Source organism: Narcine bancroftii, chromosome 7, assembly GCF_036971445.1.
Source record: "Narcine bancroftii isolate sNarBan1 chromosome 7, sNarBan1.hap1, whole genome shotgun sequence".
NCBI classification, from domain to species: Eukaryota; Metazoa; Chordata; class Chondrichthyes; order Torpediniformes; family Narcinidae; genus Narcine; species Narcine bancroftii.
In genome coordinates, this window is record NC_091475.1 from 151531715 (window position 1) to 151552224 (window position 20510).

General features: G+C 39.3%; 1 protein-coding gene across 9 annotated transcripts in view; it reads right to left on the reverse strand.

Annotated features, from left to right (window-relative positions):
• Nucleotides 1–20510, reverse strand: part of LOC138739226 (protocadherin Fat 3-like) — a 781242-nt gene that overhangs the window by 159707 nt on the left and 601025 nt on the right. For all 9 annotated transcript variants that reach the window (XR_011342098.1, XM_069890851.1, XM_069890850.1 and 6 more), the window contains exons 12-14: nucleotides 17150–17346; nucleotides 16871–17024; nucleotides 11293–11526 (exon numbers count right to left, since the gene is read on the reverse strand). Coding sequence is in view for 8 of the 9 variants with exons in the window: in XM_069890851.1 (XP_069746952.1) it covers nucleotides 11293–11526; nucleotides 16871–17024; nucleotides 17150–17346 (585 nt within the window). In the remaining variant the exon portion in view is untranslated. The remainder of the gene's footprint in view (nucleotides 1–11292; nucleotides 11527–16870; nucleotides 17025–17149; nucleotides 17347–20510) is intronic.

The following is a 20510-nucleotide window of genomic DNA, read 5'->3' on the forward strand; positions in this document are numbered from 1 at the left end:
CTGATTTAACTATCCTTTTCAATCCCATTATCCTGCCTTTTCCCCATAAACCTTGATTCTTTTGCTAATCAAGAAACTATCTTCTTCCACCTTAAATATATCCATTGACTTGGCCTCCACACCCATCCGAGGCAATGAATTGCATTGATTCAGCAGCCTCTGGGGGAAAAAAAATCCTAATTTCTGTTCAAAAGGATTATGTTCTAAGGCTATACCCTTTGGTCCCACTATAGAAAACAACCTCTCCACGTCCATTCTATCTAGGCCTTTCGCTGTTCAATGGGATTCAATGAGATCTCCCCACATTATTCTCAACCCCAGTGAGTACAGTCCCAGAGCCATCAAACTTTCCTCGTACAATACTCCTTTTATCCCTGAAATCATTCTCGTGAACTATCTTTCAGTCCTCTCTAATGTGCCAACATACCCTTCTTTAGATAAGGACCCTAAAGCTGCACACAATACTCTGTGCAGTCTGACCAATGCCTCATCAAACCTCAATATTACACCTCTGCTTTTATATTCTAACCCTCTTGAATGACCGACTTCCTTACCACTGACTCCACTGATTTGATTGCAGTTTTTTTCAAACGTTCTTTGTTACTGATGTGTTGATGGGTAAGAACACAGACAATGCACAGCAACATCAAAAGGCATTTCTGGATATCACCTCCATGATGTCCAATCACATAAGCACAGCTCATGGATTACATGGCCATTGCCAGGAACTGACTCTGACCCTCTCAGCAGTGTTCCAATTCAGCTAAAGGATCTGATGTCCCAACAATTCACATTCATGAGTTCCTTATTTATTTCTACTTTCTCAGAATGTGTAGTATGAAAGAAGCTATTACAAGAGGTAGCAGTTCACATCCAAACCTTCACACCCTTGCTTGCATGGGCCTTGAACCAAATGCTTCAAAACTTTCCATTGGTGGACCCTTTACAGAAAGATTTACCAGCTCTTTGAGCAGAGGGATCAGGGTGTCCAGGTCCACAGCTCATTAAAAATGGATTGGTTGATTAGATTGTAAATCAGGCATATGGCATTCAGTACCAAGTAAGGAAGTCATCTTGTTGTTATGTCAAACTTTAGCTAGATTACACTGTGTCAAACTATAGTTCCCCCTGTTATAGGAAGGATGTGGAGGCTGTGGAAATGGTAGAGAAGAGTATGTCACCTAGTTTAAAGGGAATGGGCTATGGGGAGAGGTTGGAAAAATTTGGGTTGTTTTCTCTAGAACATCAGAAGCTGAGGGGAGACCCACTAGAAATTTATAAAATAATGAGAGTCATTGATAGGGTAGATAATTGGAATCTTTTTCCCAGGGCAAAAGCATCACACATGAGGTAATGCACATTTAACGTGCAAGAGAGCTGGGGTTATTTTTTTTTTTACACAGAGAATGTTGGGTGGGTGCAAACACATGAGCTGAAGGTCTTGCTCCTGTTCATTGATAATTTTACATTTAGTTATTCATAGAAATGCAGGGAGAAGAGTTTTTCCAGTCGATTGGTAATGGATTTTTGCCAATTTTAGTTTTAAGTCCTGGTTTTTAAACAGTATCACTCTTTCAGCACAAAACATTGGAGATCTTCTTCGATATATCTAAAATTTCCCGGCACTTAATGATCAAGGAAATTATGTTAATGCTCAAAGTATCAGAACACAAGGAATAGGAGCAGGAATGAACAATCAGCCCCTTCAAATAAAACTTTCCCACTTGATTCCTTGAGAATGTGGAAAATTAGTCAGCCACGTCTAATCAACAAAATACAGGGCAATATATATCTGGATAATCATCATCTAGTCAATTTAATCTCATCATCAGCAAAATGATGGAAGATGACATGAAGTAGCATTTACCAGCAGACTGGGGCAGGGGGTGGGAGGGATAAATATGTGCGAGTGGAAACAGAAACAAAGAGGGAAGGCTTTACGAAGGAAGAAGTGGCAGTGTGACTTAGGGAGAAGGACTTAAAGGAGGAGGGGGTTTGGGATAAGGGGATGTAAGGGAGCAGGTCAAGCACATGAGTGTGTCCATATGCATGTGGGTTCATGCAGGTGTAGTTGCACACGTGCATGCATTTGTACCATGCATGGGGTTAGAGCTTCTGTTTGTGCAAAGTCTGGACATCAAAACACAGTCTCCATTAATTTTGACCATTAAACCAAGACTTTGCTATGTTAACTTTGTGCTGCAGTAAAAAGAGTTTCATGGAGGCATCTACACAACAGAACTAAAATGGCAGCAAGTCAACCTCAATACCAGCTTCTGAAGAATAAGAAAATGAAGAGGATACATTTCCCATCTAATTCACCATTCGAAACTCACTCCTAATTAAAATTAAAATATGCTGGAAACAGTAAACAGATCAAGTAATATCTGAGGAGTGATGGCTCTCCAGTCAGCCCTGGATCATCTGGACAACAGCAATACATACATCAAGCTGCTTTCCATCAATTGCAGCTCAGCTTTCAACAGCATCATCTGCTCAGTTCTGGTCAGCAGGCTTCAAAATCTGGGCCTCTGCAACTGGATTTTTGATTTCTTCAATGGATGACCACAACCAGTGCAGAGTGGTAATAACATCCCCTCCTCACTGACAATCAACATAGGCACACCTCAACAATGCGTGCTTAGCCCACTGATCTATTCTCTCTACATCCATGACTCTGTGGCTAGAGACAATTCAAATCCTACCTACAAATTTGCCGATAACACCATGGATGTTGGCAGAATCACAGATCGCAATGAGGAAGCAAACAGGAGTGAGATAGATCAGCAAATTAAATGGTGCCACAACAACAACCTTGCACTCAATGTTAGCAAAACTAAGGAATTGATTGTGGATTTCAGGATGGGGAAGGCAGGGGAACACAAACCAGTCCTCATCAAGGAATTATCCCTGGAGAGGATAAGGAACTTCAAATTCCTGAGTGTCAACATCTCTGAGGATCTATTCTGGGACCTCATAATGCAATTATGAAGAAGGCATGCCAGCAGCGATAATCCATCAGGAATTTCAGAATATTTGGTATTTCATCATATCTCTTGCAAATTTCTACACGTACCCTGGAGAGCATTTTGTCTGGTTGCATCACTGTCTGGTATGGAGGCACCAATGCACATTACAGGAAAAAGCTTCAGAGAGTTGTGAACTCAGCCAGTGCCATCATGGGAATTATTCTTCACTATTAAGGACATCTACAAGAGGCAGTCTCAAGAAAGGAGCATCTATCATCAAGGACCCACACCACCCAGCCCCATGCCTATTTCTAACTGCTACAATCAAGAAGGATATAAAAGAGCCTGACGATGCATACCCAACATTACAAAAACAGCTTCTTCCCCTCTGTCATCAGATTTCTGAACAGTTAATGAACCTACTAAACACTACCACACTTTTTCTATTATTTGCACTAATGATTTACTTTTTCAATGTTGTTTACAGAATTGTAATTGAGAGCAATCTTTGCACCTGTAATGCCCAATACTGCTGGCATAAAACAATAAATTTTGTGATACCTGATCATGACGGCAAATCTGATTCTGATAAACGTTCATCAAAATTCTATTTCTCTTCACAGATCTTTTCTGACTTGAACAATATTTCTAGTAGTTTCTAGTTTTACAATTTTCCAGTGCTGTAATTTGCTACATCACTTAACTTCAACTTTTAGTGTTTCTGAGCATAATTTTAGATTAAACAAGTGCTAAATACTGTTGCATTATATAAAATACTGAGGGCATACAAAATGGACTTCAAACTTATGAAATTATTAAGCGTAACACAACTCATAATATCAATCTCGAAAATAAATGTGATCCCTCGTTTTACTAAATGGAAAATCAACCAATGTAGGTAATGTGTGTTTTCAATCTATTCCATCTACGTGTCAAGAAATACAGTGTGGTCATTAATTCAGTATTTCAGGTTTGTTTAATCTATCATTTATTCATGGCTAAAATAGTATCATAACTCTTTGATTATTGCTCTTTTTTTCTGGATTTGGTTCAAAACTATTCTGTACAAAAGACTACAGAACAATTTTGATCAAGCTATTTTCAATGAACAATTCCTTGTTTTTAACCAAAGTGAAAGTTAAAAGTGGGTGAAGAGAGATAATAAAATCAGAATAAGAGAGGCAATTATATCTAGTAAAGGTGCTCATTTTGGAACTTGCTTGGGTGCACAGAAATGGTAGAAGACAAGATTGTGGTTGATTAAGATGTCTTTAAATTGAGCATTCAAAGATGAAAATGAGTAATTAATATTGATTTTGCAATATGTGTGGATAAGCAATTAATGATGCCCTTCACCAACTCAACATAAAATCCAAAATAGGGCAAAAAAAAAGAACCTCTATAATAAGGCATCTCTAAACTTGCATCTGGCAGAGCAGGGGTGCGATATTTAATTTAACATTAGTCACAACTAATGGCGGCAAAACTCTGCATGCCAAACTGCATGAGTTTTTCAAGCTTTGTTGGGACCAAGGAAAACTGCCTCAGGACCTTCGTGATGCCACCATCATCACCCTGTACAAAAACAAAGGCGAGAAATCAGACTGCTCAAACTACAGGGGAATCATGCTGCTCTCCATTGCAGGCAAAATCTTCGCTAGGATTCTACTAAATAGAATAATACCTAGTGTCGCCGAGAATATTCTCCCAGAATCACAGTGCGGCTTTCGCGCAAACAGAGGAACTACTGACATGGTCTTTGCCCTCAGACAGCTCCAAGAAAAGTGCAGAGAACAAAACAAAGGACTCTACATCACCTTTGTTGACCTCACCAAAGCCTTCGACACCGTGAGCAGGAAAGGGCTTTGGCAAATACTAGAGCGCATCGGATGTCCCCCAAAGTTTCTCAACATGATTATCCAACTGCACGAAAACCAACAAGGTCGGGTCAGATACAGCAATGAGCTCTCTGAACCCTTCTCCATTAACAATGGCGTGAAGCAAGGCTGTGTTCTCGCACCAACCCTCTTTTCAATCTTCTTCAGCATGATGCTGAACCAAGCCATGAAAGACCTTAACAATGAAGACGCTGTTTACATCCGGTACCGCACGGATGGCAGTCTCTTCAATCTGAGGCGCCTGCAAGCTCACACCAAGACACAAGAGAAACTTGTCCGTGAACTACTCTTTGCAGACGATGCCGCTTTAGTTGCCCATTCAGAGCCAGCTCTTCAGCGCTTGACGTCCTGCTTTGCGGAAACTGCCAAAATGTTTGGCCTGGAAGTCAGCCTGAAGAAAACTGAGGTCCTCCATCAGCCAGCTCCCCACCATGACTACCAGCCCCACACATCTCCATTGGGGTCAACCAGTTTACCTATCTCGGCTGCACCATTTCATCAGATGCAAGGATCGACAATGAGATAGACAACAGACTCGCCAAGGCAAATAGCGCCTTTGGAAGACTACACAAAAGAGTCTGGAAAAACAACCAACTGAAAAACCTCACAAAGATAAGCGTATACAGAGCCGTTGTCATACCCACACTCCTGTTCGGCTCCGAATCATGGGTCCTCTACCGGCATCATCTACGGCTCCTAGAACGCTTCCACCAGCGTTGTCTCCGCTCCATCCTCAACATCCATTGGAGCGCTTTCATCCCTAACGTCGAAGTACTCGAGATGGCAGAGGTCGACAGCATCGAGTCCACGCTGCTGAAGATCCAGCTGCGCTGGGTGGGTCACGTCTCCAGAATGGAGGACCATCGCCTTCCCAAGATCGTGTTATATGGTGAGCTCTCCACTGGCCACCGTGACAGAGGTGCACCAAAGAAAAGGTACAAGGACTGCCTAAAGAAATCTCTTGGTGCCTGCCACATTGACCACCGCCAGTGGGCTGATATCGCCTCAAACCGTGCATCTTGGCGCCTCACAGTTTGGCGGGCAGCAACCTCCTTTGAAGAAGACCGCAGAGCCCACCTCACTGACAAAAGGCAAAGGAGGAAAAACCCAACACCCAACCCCAACCAACCAATTTTCCCCTGCAGCCGCTGCAACCGTGTCTGCCTGTCCCGCATCGGACTTGTCAGCCACAAACGAGCCTGCAGCTGACGTGGACTTTTTACCCCCTCCATAAATCTTCATCCGCGAAGCCAAGCCAAAGAAGAAGAGTCACAACTAATGTAACTTTTAAAAATATAGCTTATAAAGCTCTGAGACTATACAAAAGAAAGATTTTGGTTCAAATTAGACAGAAAAAATGCCTGCAGTCCTGCTGGCTGTTCCCTAAGTAACTTTCACTCCTTTTGGTACAATCACATTTTAGAAGGCAAAGTCCAAAACTTGCTTGCCAGAATTTTCCTGGTAGTGCTCTTAAGTTGGACTCATGAAGTATAACATGAAAGCACAAAGCTACAGCAATTCGCCAACATATTGGTCTCAACAACTGGAACCAAGCACAGAGGTTGCTTCTATATTCACTTAAATGGACGGGCACAATGCACAAAAGAAAATTGTAACTAACTTTCATTTACTGAATTATCATGGCAATACTTAATTGAAATTCAAATAATTTGAATCCATTGGTTTTGTTTTTCTAAAATATTGAAAATAAGTTGGAGTTTGCAACCATTTTGAATGCCTTTACATGTTTCCGAGTTTTGGAACCATTCAAAATTTACAGCTTGGGATATCCATCAAAGGTTTTTGCAAAATTTCTCGAACAGGGCATGGTTTGGCCTTGCATTGCATGATACGATTTAAACCTAGAAGGAACTGCTGCTGTGCAGGGCTCCCCAGTAAAGATTTAGCCTCAGGCGATTTGCATGAGGTAAGTACGGACAATTTGCAGGTTAGCTGCAGAATGTGGGTCGTTGGGATTTGACCTTTCCTGTATTATTGATGACGAATAATTACCCAGAAAGTTCCTTATAGCTTTAGTTGACAATGCTTCTTCCTAGCTGGTTAGATCCACTGCCAGTTAAATGCCTGCGAGCTCCTGCTGAATGTAAATCAGATTTTGTGCATGTGCAGTTGAAATTAAGTGTTTTCAGGGAAGTTAAATTGGGGTTTCAAGAAATGCCAAGGAATAAAATGAAAAGTAAATTAGGTCTCTAAATTGAGAATGGGTGGAGGAAGACTAAGAGCAACAACTGGTTGAAGGTACATAACTAATAGTAATGAAATTGTACAGACTGTGGGAGGGAAGATCAGACAAAAGGAATCTACATTTACCTTGTTCTTTTTACAGTTAATTTTAGGCTCCTTTTCAGAATTACTGATGTGCCAATAAGTGTGAACAAACAATGAATGAACTGAGACACAGTTAAAAAGAGACAAGACAATAACATGAAAAGTAGAAATAGATGGACAAAGAGAAGAAACAAGAAGGATTAGACACCTAGAGCACTACCTAAGTATTATCCTTCACATTTTCTTATAGATGATATCCACTGAGCACTGGCAATGTAACAATGGACCAAATATTTCATTTAATGTGTAACCAATCATTTGAATAGTGATCAGGATTAGTAATCTTCCTAATTTTTCACATCAGTAATTCTGAAAAGGAGCCTGAAATTAACTGTAATAACCCATAATTCTTTGCCAGAAATCAGATAAATCACAGTACAATCTCTGCTGGTTTACATAACAAATGTATGCAATTATGCATTTTTTTAAAATCAAAAAGCTTGCTGTGCTACCATTAATCCTTTGTGCTATTAATCTAATCACTGGAGGTCACTGTAGAACAAAAATTCACACTGTGTTGATACCTAATAAGCAAGATAATAATGACATGAAAATTCAATCTTGGGACTGATTAAGAACGACAATGTAGAGAAAAATCAAGGGAAGTATTTCTAATTACTTGATTTCATGGGAATATTACTGTTAATTGAGAATGTGAATTATTTCACAGCATACTTGAATTTGTGTCACATTTGCATCAAAAATTTTGCCATGAACAAGGATTCAACATGAAAATGTATTCACTAACTCTGTATTAGTAAAGGATAATGCTTACAATTCCGAAACATCAGAATAGTATTGGGATTTGAATTTTAATTAAAAGCCTTTATCTCAACAGCAAATGGGTTAGACAGTTTTAAGAGGAAAGGAGAGCATTATAAGAATACTTGACCGTGTAGCAGTTGTAGATGTGGAAATGCTACCTCACAATTCCAATTTCTAGTTCAGTTCTGAGCCTGTTACTGACTGTGTGCAAATTATACATACCCTCTCTGACCATGCATGTTTCTGCTGGGTGTTTTAGTTTCCTCCCACATCTTAAACAGGAATTGCCCACATTGTAAAATGTTTCTGCTGGGATTTCCTTTTACACTTTATTCTCGATAAAGGATCCAAACCAGAAGTGTTGACTGACTACTTCAATCTATGGCGCTGTCTAACTGCTGAGATCCTCCAGTGAATATTTATTTGTTCATTAAACTATTCATCAATAGGGTCACCGCCATGAATGTTAGAAATGGGCACATTCCAGCACTGGAGAATTCACTCAGCGGTGGCGGGGGGGGGTGGGGAGGAGTGGGGTGGTGCTGTCTGACACGTGGGACCTAACCTACCTGCGCCAATGGATGCGGCCGGAGGTGGACGGAGAGTCGTGAGCATGCATCAATATAGATGCTAGTGATGCTTGATGCACACTAGTGAGCGGCAGCCGGGAGGTGCGGCTGACAGCATGTGATGGCCATGAGCAGAGGGGCTGTGAATGCCTCCCTTGGTGCAGACCCTAGTCATCAAGGTTACACAGTCACATAGTACAATTATCTCTTATCCGTTTCACCTTCCCCTTGAAGGACAACAAACTCACCCATTCTCTCACCCTACAGAATCAGAATTTATTGTCAAGAACAAGTCACAAAACTTGTTGTTTTGCAGTAGCATCACAGTGTAAAATACTCAGATAAACCACCTTATAACAATAAATAAAAATAGTGCACGAAAAGTCAAAGTGAGACCTTGTCTTTGGTTCATCCTCTGGTCCTCTGGTGGACACTGTGCAAGAGGCAAACACAATATCTGCAATGATGCAGACAATCAAAAATGATCACACTTGGTGATTGTTCTTGCAGTCTATTTCCCAGTCACCATATTAGTGTTGGACTTGCAAGGGGAGAGTTTCCATTATTGGGTTGTGGAAGATGCAACAAAAGACAATTAATCAAAAGGCTTCTTGGGTGAGCTTTAGTCTTCTGGCTTACTGGTCAGCACGAACTTCAAATAATATCCAAAATTATGAGAAAAGCAGCAAATGTAAAACAATTTTAACATGAAATGGTTTGTCAAATTGTGAACTAAAAGTTAAAATTTCCCCAGGACTTGGTTTATTATTGAAGAACAGCAAAGCATTGAATTTTCAAATGTCAGAATAAAATTCCCAATGAATCTAAAGTTATAACATAACATTGATGATTTTAAAAAAACTGAATTATAACCCAGGGAGGTTTGTGGATAAACAACTTCTACTGGCAACGAAAACTTATTTCTCAGTTCATCTGTAATAACTTTTAATGATTAACTTATACTTTTTACTCTTGCAAGGAGCAATATCTGCAATCTTCAGATGTACCAAATTTTAAAGTTCTTAACTCATCCTCAAACTTTCAATCAAACAAAATAAATTCAATAATTAATTATCCATTTACTGATGGCTTCAAACCAAAAATTCACGGCATAAAACAGATAATGCAGCCTTGCCTTATCAAAAGGTTTGCTGGTGTGATCAGTAGTTTTCAAACTGCACTCCCCCAAACTCACATTCATCTTTAAGTAATCCCTATGCCATAGGTGCTCCATGATTAGTACGGCATTGCTTGAGGTGGTATGTGAGTGGAAAGAAAAATGTTTGAAAACCACTGTCTTAATCATACCAAATTGACTCTTTATGTGCAGTTTCACAACTCCAAAGGAATTGGGCCAATAACAAGTTTTCTCAAGCAAAATATTTCAGAAACAATTGGGTCAAGAGCAGTGGTTCTCAACCTTCCCTTCCCACTCACAGACCACCTTAAGCAATCCCTTACTAATCACAGAGCACTTATGGCATAGACATTGCTTAAGGTGAAATGTGAGTTTGAGGGTTGGGGTTTGAAAACCACTGGTGTAAATAATCCATCATTTACGCCAGTAAGTAACGGTGTAATTTAATCAAGTTGAAAGTGAACCAAAATTAATGAAATGGGTGGGCAGTTATTTCATCTTTTTTTCACACCATCAGTGAAGCTCATTAACTAACAGGAAAAAACTGACTTGGGGTGGCATTAATGAGTACAAGAGTGTCACCTCATCATTTATTCATTCACATAATACTTTGCACAATGTTTTCAAGTCCATTGATTTTTACATTTTCTTCAACCACTGACACCTCAACATCAATGGACAAGGAGAGGGGCAGAAACAGTACCACACCAGTAACAAGCATCAACATGGAGCATCTTTAATGCAAAATATGGCAAAAGAAACAAATTGTATTCTATTTCAAAGAAAGAGATTTGTAAAATGTTGTGACCAGATGCATGTTAGGCTTCAAAAAATGTATTTGAGGGGAAGCGGAGTTGGAGAAGTGGAATGAGTTATAGCAGCAATTCCACAGCATGGGCCATAGCAGATGATATGCTCCTTCAAAGAGAAGGAAGATACAAAGGATGATGAAAATCAAAGATACAGTTCAGAGTTAGAGCAGCAGAAATTATTATGAAAATTCTGAGAGAAAATTTAAACAAGACCAGTAAACCTGAGGTGATTTGATGCTGGAAGGGTTGAGCGGGAATGTGATTTTGGGTTGTATAGGATAATTGAGCAGCATTTTGTGCAAAATGACATTACCCAAGGCAGGATGGAAGGTCATCCACATGAGTGCATTGGAATAATCAATCCCAGGGTTGTCTGATTTGAATACACATTGGAAAAGCAAGAATAAAGGAAAATTTCTATACATTATCCAATTCTCAAATTTATAAAACTAGTTTAGATGCAAGGTAGTGTGTCATACAGTGCACAATATCAATGAAAGAACTATAAAATGTAGAAGTTCCTATTCATTAGTTTCAAGTACCCAATTATTAAATCCTTCATATATTTTACTAAGTTGATAAAAAGATTAATTACTGTAATTCATAACATTACTATTGCAAAATAGTTTGCAATTAATTCCATATGAATTACATAGCTTCAAAGCTAAGTATAATATTTTAGGTTATTAAAGACTAATACCTCAGTGAAAATAAAACCTGTCAGTTTCCACAATTGTTTCCTGTGTTATAAAGCATCATAGAGCAAATGCTCAAAAATATGCAGTGACTTACCCACATCTGGATCTGTTGCTTCGACATTTGTGAGCAAAACCTTTATTACTGTGTTTTCATACACAGATTCAATATAATGATCAGAAGAGAACACAGGCGGATTGTCATTCACATCCTCCAAAATCAGAACTACTCGTGACTGGCAGTAACGACCACCTCCATCTGATGCTCTGGTGATCAAGTTATATACTTGTGTTTCCTCGCGGTCTAAAGCTGATAATGTTTTTAATTCACCTATGGGACAATCATAACAAATAAAAGGAGTACAATGAATAATAAAATATAAAATGTTAACCTTAAAATATTCACAGAATTGATTACGTTAAACAGAATGATTCTGGAAAATCATACTCTCTTTTTCTTGGAAACAAAGTAATAATAAATGCATGCAGTTGCAGGTATCTACTATCCCATGCAATTGAATGGAACTGCTTGATCCAGACTGCTCCTCCCTCTGTCTATTCACGTTAGTTCCCTTGGCCACATTTACATCTTACGCCCCTGCAGGTCTGATTAAGCTTCAGATTAGCTACCATGATTTTGCTGTAAGACCAACAAGCTCAACACTGTTAAGGCGCCAGCAACCTGGTTTAAATCGGGCACCCTGTGATCTGCATAGGTTTTCTAAGGGTGCTTCAGTTTCCTCCCATCATACAAAATGTATTGGGTTGGTAGGTTAATTGTAATTGGGTGGCATGGGTTTCATATGCTGGAACAGACTCCTTCCGTGCTGTATCATTAAAATTTTAATTAATTATAAATTAACAGGTCTCAACTGTGAAACTGAGACCCCTCCTTCAGACCATCCTGATGGCCTTGTCACAGTTCATTTCTGTCCAAGACTGTTTTACTCATTTTTGTATTGCACTATTCTTGGAAGCCAGGATGAGGCTGAGCTTCACACTGCAGCTGGTCACTGGGTCTCCTCAAATCAAGTGTAAAACCTTGAACCATACTCCAGGCTGTGATGTTTCTTTTTTTTGTGATAAAGAAACTTGGGTTCCTTTGTATTACTTAAATTTTATTATCAACTCACAACCTCGTGGGACACTTTCATTTTGTATATCTAACCTGAGATGGGACATTCCATCTCTCATGCCCTCTAGTGGTAAGGAGGATCACCAACTCCCAACAACAACATCACCTTTCCTTAAGATGTTCAGTCTAACAACATTACACGGTAATACAGTACTCATTTCAATTTAAAGTAACACAAACATCAACAGCAAACTATTTAAGTGTGCAACTCTTTTCTCTTTTAGAGATTCAGTCTGTCAGGTGCTTTGATAATGTGAGTAGATTTTCTCAACATAGGTGCATGAGTCAGCCCCGCTGGTCTACTACTGTCTAGCACTGGCGATGTTTTCTCTGTTGCTGTACAGGCTGGATCTTCTGCATTTGTCTGTTCTTGTAGCGTCACTTGCATTTTCAGCAGACTCTTGATTCCTCCTCAGTATTTGACCACACTCTGTTCTGACAGTGTAGGACCTTGGATTTACTTCATCCAGAATAGTGGCCTTCTTGTCCGAGGTGTTGGAATCTCCGAGTCGCACTGCAGGCAGCAGACGTGTTGGGAAGTAGTGCCATCTCAGGATATTTTGATGAATGGTCAATAAGCAGCAGGTAATCCTTTCCATCCAGGTGGAGCAGATCAGTCCCAACTTTCTGCAATGGCTCCTCTGGTATGGTCATGGCTTTGTGGGATGTTTCCGACAGGTCTCACAGCTTCAGACCGTTCTGTGATGTCAGCACTTACCACCGGCCAATAAACTGTTCTGGCCCTCCTCTTGCATTTTTCCACCCCAAGGTGTCCTTCACGCAGCCTTTTCAATATCTTCACACATTGATTGAGGAATGATAATAATGCTCTGACTGAGTAGAAGCCCACTGACAACATTCAGCTCTGTTCTGACATTCACCTCTAGACAACCTTCATTCAGATTCTTGACCTTCTGCAGAACTGAATCCTTTTCTGTTTCAGCTGCGATCTGCTTGGATTTCACATCAGATACGGGAAGAGATTCAGGTTAACATGGAGATTCACATCTGTCTCTGTGGAACTCTTTGTCATTTCCCTGGACAGCACTTCAGCCAGCACAATAAGTTTCCTTGGTGTGTACACCAATTCAATGACATAATGTTGAAGCTTCATCTTCAGTGTTTGGATTTGTGGTGACATTTCACTGAGGTTTTTCTTGATTATGGCTTGTGGTCTGTCACTACCACAGATGTTGGTAGACCATACACATAGCTGTAGAATTTCTCGAGTTCATAGACCAGACCTAAGCATTCTTTATCTGTGCATTATTGACATTCAGATATGGTCCTCATCCTTGATGCCTATTCCATCTTTTGAAGCATTCGTAGATACTTTTGTCCTTCTGGCTGGGTCAAAGAACGTCAAAAGCACAGGTTCTGTAGTTAGAATGGTCTTCAGTCATCCTCATTCTTCCCATGGTTGGCCACCCAGTTGAATTTACATTTGTCATGTAACAACTTCCTCAGGTATGTTGTTTTAGAAGACAGGTTTGGTATGAATTTACCAATAAAATTGATAATTCTCAGCACTCTCAGTATGCTTTCACCTTGCTCTTGTTTGGCTCCACATCTGCCTCCAACAGCTTATCTCCCAGAAAGGTGATTTTCTTCACTCCAAACTCTGTTTGCTCTGTTCAGCTTTAATCCATTCTTCTGGATGCATTGTAGCTCTTTGATGAGCCTCTTGTTGTGTTGCTCTTGAGTGGACCCCAAGGATCATGTCATCATGTACACTTGTATCTCTCTTAAGCCTTATTATGTATTCCATTGATCTATGGAACACTTCTGGAGCTGAGGAAATTCCCAAAGGCATGCTTAAACAGGAGCATCGGCCAAAAGGTGCATTGAATGTACAGTATTTTGTGCTATCTTCATGAAGTTTTAATTGCCGGAACCCCTGGGATGCATCCAATTTAATGAAAAAGTTTGCACCGGCCATCTCACTTGCAATTTCATCCCTGGTTGGAATCTGATAATGTTCCCTCTTTCTATTTGTATTCAACTATTTTGGGTCCATGCAAACATATAGGTCACCATTCTTTTTGACACACACCATTGAATTCATCCATTCTGTGGGCTTCTCCACTATCTTCATGACCTCTAGTGATGTCATTTGGTCGAGTTCTTGCTTGAACTTGTCTTTTAGTGATGCTGGAACCCGGATCGGGGCATGTACTACTGGCTGTGCATCCTCCTTTAACTGTATCTTATCGGTGAATAGTAGAACTCCAAACCCCTTGAAGGTAAATTGATCCAGTATTTCCTCTATACTGTTCTGTGCATTGGTGCTGTAAATGCGGTAGGCCTAAGTTTTCACATACTTTGTCACCAAGCAGTGAGTCATGTCCATCTGGGACTACCACAAACATGAGGAGCTGCTCTTTACCTTTAACTTTCACCTTGAGTCTACATGTGCCTTTCATGTCAATGTGCTGTCCATCGCAGGCCTTGAGCTGAAGATAATTTGGATGGATGCATGGCTTTATCTTCATTGCCCAGAAGTTGTGTTCACAGGTCAAATTGGCCTTTGACCCTATGTCCAGCTTGAAAGGAATTTCTGCTCCATTTGCATGCAAAGGCACCACCAACTTCTCCTGCTTAAACTCTGTTCATGTTTGGATGTTCTGTGTCTGTTGGTTTGAAACCTTCCTGCACCTCCTTGCCCACAAAGAATGCTTCACTGATGGCAGTTTCTTCTATAGTGTGCCACTTTCACTTCTGTTTTGTTTCCCTTTGGAAAAATATTGCTTTGCGTAGTGATTCTGCCCTTTGCACGTACTACAGACTTTTCCATAGGCATTGTTTTGGTGCATATTGAGTGCCATATAATTTACAATTGATTGTCTCTCCATCTTTTTGTTGTCTTCTACGTCTTGTTCTCTGCTTATGTGTGCGTTCAGAAACTGTGGTGAAATTTTTGCTGGACCTTGCACTCTCATCGAACTTTTCCTTGTGCTGCCGAGCTAATTCACTGGCATGGCATATCTTCACAGCTCCAGCTCTATGTCTCGTGGCACCACACTTTCACTTTCTTGTGAATAATTCTGAACACAATTTGATCATGGATCATTGAATCTTGCAGCAATCCAAAATTCCATGTTCTTGTTTTCAATTTCAAGTCTGTTAAAAAAGTACAAGAGCTCGCTGCCTACAGCTGTAGGCACAAGTGAAACATGTACCTCTTGAACGTTTCCTTTTTTCTTTGGAGAGCAGTGTCCATCAATCATCTCAATAACTTTGTAAAACTTACCCTGGGCAAAAACAAATGCATTGAAAACCTCTAGTGCTTGAGGTCCCGCCACGATAAGTAGCCATTCAATCTTCTGAGCATCTTGTTTGTTATTGAGTCTAATAGCTTGCAGATATAACACAAATTGTTGTTTGGTCAACCGCCACTCATGGTCGACATTCCCAGTCCAATTCACAGTGTCAGGCGGCTTCATACTTTCCATGTCTTCTGCTGATATCCACTGAAACCCACTTCTGGTACTATGTGATGCTTCTTCTATTGTGATAAAGCAACTTGGGTCCTTTTGTATTACCTATATTTTGTTATCAACCCATGATCTCGTGGCACACAACCATTTTGTGCATCCAACCTGAGGTGGAACATTCCATCTCTGCCACCCTCTCGTGGTCAGAATATCACAAACTCCCAATCACCACATAGACCAGAGCAGGAATTTTACAATCAGAGCTAACATTAATACAGTGTGTAGGCTTTTTTAAATTACAAAAATATGGTGTCTATCGTAAGAAGTACAATTGAAATCTAATTTTTTTCAATTTTGATGTTAATATACTGCATTGATGATTAAAAAACAGAAGTACACCGATGTCCTTGTATAAAGTAAAATAGGACTTGAAAATACTGTATATGGTGATCCTATCAATCTTTTATACTGGTTCATTAACTGAAACTGCTGTTATAACCTTTTATGCAAAAAATCTTCTCTTTCTTTTCTTTTTCAAATATTTTCATAAAGAACTTACAAATAACACACTTCAATAAAATGATATTCAAGTTAAACAAAATTAACAAAACATTCATGATATAAAAATATACGCAAGTTGTAAATCATATCCATAATTTGTAAAGTCTACTCTTTCTAACTGATCTCAAAATGTACTGCCAAAATCCTGGTGACCTTTTTTTCTATTGTGCATTTATAAATCTGGGCTAAATTTAATAATCATATTTTTACAACTAAAGAATTAGCTGCCTGATAAAAGCAATTTAAGCAATTTTGTTAACTCTGCAATAATACTATATAATGTCTCAATGAATGGGTTATGCTTCCTATCACAGAACTAGACTACAGTGTTTCAGATCTGATCGATGATCTGATCTGAATCAGCTTACGGAGGAAGTATTCTGGTCACGATACCTCTGTCACTGGTGGTAGTCGTTACCATCTTTCAGTGAATTTTTTTTAATGCAATGTACCGTTGTCAAGTTCCTATGAAGTTAACCCTGCTTATTTCTGATATAAAATTAAATATTTAAGAAGATCTGTATTAGGCTTGCAGAACCACTTACCACTCTCTGGTTCAAGGAAAAATTTATCTGACCCAGCTCCGTGCAAAGAATACCGTATTTCTGCATTAGTCCCAATGTCAGAATCCTGAGCACCAATCTTTAGAATAACTTGATTTGGCAGAATATCTTCCACTATAGTTTCTGTGTAGGTGACCTGCAAGAAATTTATGATTGGGGACACAATTCAACGTTTAAACAATAATTTAAACACCAGAATACCCAATAGGGCCCTCTTGTCAGTCAAAATGTAATAGAGAAATAGAATAGGGAATTATTTACCTGGTCACACACTGGGTTGTTATCATTGGTATCTAATACACTGACTTCCACTACTGCTCTTGAAACAAAGAGTCCATCAGTCGCTGTAATATTCAGTTGATAAATATCCTGCTCCTCGCGATCTAAAGGTCTCTTCACATAGACCTTCCATTCATTCTGAACCAGACCAAGAGCAAACTTTCCTTTAGGATTTCCACCTAAATATATATATACAGAGGAAAAATGAAAAATGAAATTAAATTTTGAACATGATAGATAACATTTCAACAAAATATTCTAAAATCAGTAGTTGTATCTAAATTTAATTACAGGGTTCCATCTTTCAGTTTTTCTTGTTCATCTACTGATGGAGTAAATAGAGCCTGGAAATTGTCATGAAGGGAGCTCAGACCTTTTAAATGGTAACAGTCTGTATCAATCCAGTTTACAGTCTTCAACATAAGCATGAAAATATCAATATGCAAACCAAGCACTCCACTCAGATTTTAAAAAAAGGTCAATTTCAGTAATTATAGCACAATGCACTCCACTCAAAAATTTGGATCGACTGACTCTCACCTATTGATTTCAGAACGATGGGTAGAAGGTAAAACATGGATTAATGCTTAAAAGATGGAATGAATGAAGTTTTCATTGTGCACATGAGAATGAGTCGATTGATATTAGGTTCCCTCTTTCATCCCCGCACGCCCCAATCTTCTCTCTGCCACAACCCATCCCCTCAACTTTGTACAGGCTCTGTAACCAACCCACACCCCCTATCAGTTGCTGGCCTCCAATGCTATCCATGCTTCTTCTTAACTTTTTTTTTCTTGCACTGAGTCATATCAATAACAACATCCACAAATGATCATCATCAATATATGTATCGTGACATTTCTTCTTCCCTGCCTTTCCTCTCTCTCCCCTTCCCCACCCCTCTTCAAAAATCAATAAATAATAAAACACATAAAACAAAGAAATATAAAAAAAAAACAAAATAAGTTGTATCATCTACTTTCACATTGTTAAATCTTATTGTGCCCATAATTATGTTGTTTTACGAGATGGAGGTTTGTGGTCGGCATTCTCCGACATATTTTTTGTATGGTTCCCAAATTTGTTCGAATAATGTAATTTGTATGTAATTTTTTTCTAATGGAATACACTTGTTTATACCACTGTTGGATTTTAAGGTTTGTTTCCCATTTCCAGATTTTCATAATATATTTTTTGGCTACTGCTAGTGCTATCATAATAAATTTTATTTGGGCTTTGTCTAATTTTAGTCCTAATTTTTTTGTCTTATATTATTTAACAGAAATTCTTTTGGATCTTTTGCTATTTTTTTTGTGATTCTGTTTAATATTAGGTTTAGATCTTCCCAGAAAGTTTTTACTTTAGAACATGTCCAAATTGGATGTAATGTTGATCCAGACTCTTGTTTGCAATGAAAACATCTATCCGATGTTGTTGGGCACCACTCTTTTAATTTCTGTGGAGTAATATATAATCTATGTAGCCAGTTATATTGAATCATACATAATCTACTATTTATCGTGTTCCTCATTGTTCCTCTACATAACTTCTCTCATGTTTCGTTCTTTATCTCTGTGTTTAAATCTTTTTCCAAACTTTGTTTCAGTTTATACTTTATTTCATCTTCTTTATATTGTAATTTGAAGTACATGTTTGTAATACATTTTTAATCTCACTGGAGATCCAAATAGCCCTGGAACACCTGGACAGTAAAGATGGATTCATCAGGATGCTCTTCATCAACTAGAGTTTGTCATTAAATATCATCATCCCCTCAAAAATGATCAGAAAACACCAAGATCTGGGACTCAACACCCCACTGTGTAATTAGATCATGGATTTGCTAATCTCCAGACCATAATCAGAGATGATCGGTAAGAACATTCTCCTCCACAATCTTCATCAGTATCAGAGCACCACAGGGCTGGGTTCTTAGCCCCCTGCTCTACTAACTTTGCACCTACAACTGTGTGGCTCAGTACGACAATAACACCATCTACAAATTTGCCAACAATACCACATTAGTGGGTTGTATAAAGAAAAGCAATGAGTCAGCATACAGGAGGGAGATTGAAAACTTGGTTGAATGGTGCACCAACAACAACCTTGTACTCAATGTCACCCAAACCATCGAGCTGATTGTTGATTTCAGGAACGTAAAACCAGAGTTATATGATCCAATGATCATTGGGGGATAAGAGGTGGAGAGGGTGATCAAATTTAAGTTTCTGGGAGTTACTATCTCAGAGGATTTTTTCTGGACTAAACACACTAAAGGCATTGTGAAGAATGCGTGTAATTTCTCTACTTCCTCAGGAGTTTGCAGAGGTTTGATAAGATACCAGAAATCCTGGCAAATCTTTACAGATGTGTGGTGGAAAGTGTATTGACTGGCTGCATCACAGTCTGGTATGGGGACACTAATAACCTGAGTGTAAAGCCCTCCAAAAGGTAATGGATAGAGCCCATGACATCACAGGCAAAATCCTCCCTACTGTTGAGAACATCTACAAGGAACACTGCCGACGGAGAACAGCAGCATCATTAAGGATCCACACCACTCAGCACATGCTCTGTTCTTGCTGCTGCCATCGGGAAAGAGGTAGAGGTGCCACAAGACTCACACCACCAGGTTCAGGAACAGCTGCTACCCCTCCACCATCAAATTCCTCAATGACAAACTCAATCAGGGACTCATTTAAGGACTCTTACTTGGGCACTTTATTGATTTTTTTATTGTATTGCATAGTCAGTTTGTTTACATTTGTTAACTGTTTACAGTTTCCTAGTTGTTTACATGTGTATGTTATGCAGTTTTTTTTCTGCACTACCAACAAGTGGTAATTCTGCCTTGCACACAGGAAAAAAAGAATTTCAGGGTTGTATGTGATGACATGTATACACTCTGATAATAAATCTGAATGTGAAGACCCCTCTCTCTGGTAAACACTGAAGCAAGGTATTCATTTTGAACCTCCCCTACCTCATCTGCCTCCAGGCACATGTTGCCTCCTTTATCCTTAAGCAACCCTATCTTCACTCTTGTCATCCTTCTACTTTTCATGTATGTATAGAATGCCTTTGGGATTTCCTTAATCCTACTTCCCAAGCCCTTCTTGTGCACCCTTCTAGCTCTCTTAAGTCCTTTCTTAAGTTCCTTCCTGGCTACCATATAAATTCTCAGGAGACCTTCCTGTTTTTTTTTGCTTCCCTAACCTTATCTATGCTTCTTTCTTCCTCATAACTAGCTGCCTCGTCTCCTTTTTAAACCATGGTTCTCCTTTCCTATCCATCTTTTCCTGTCTCAGTGGGATGAACTTATCCAGAACCCCAGACAAGTGGT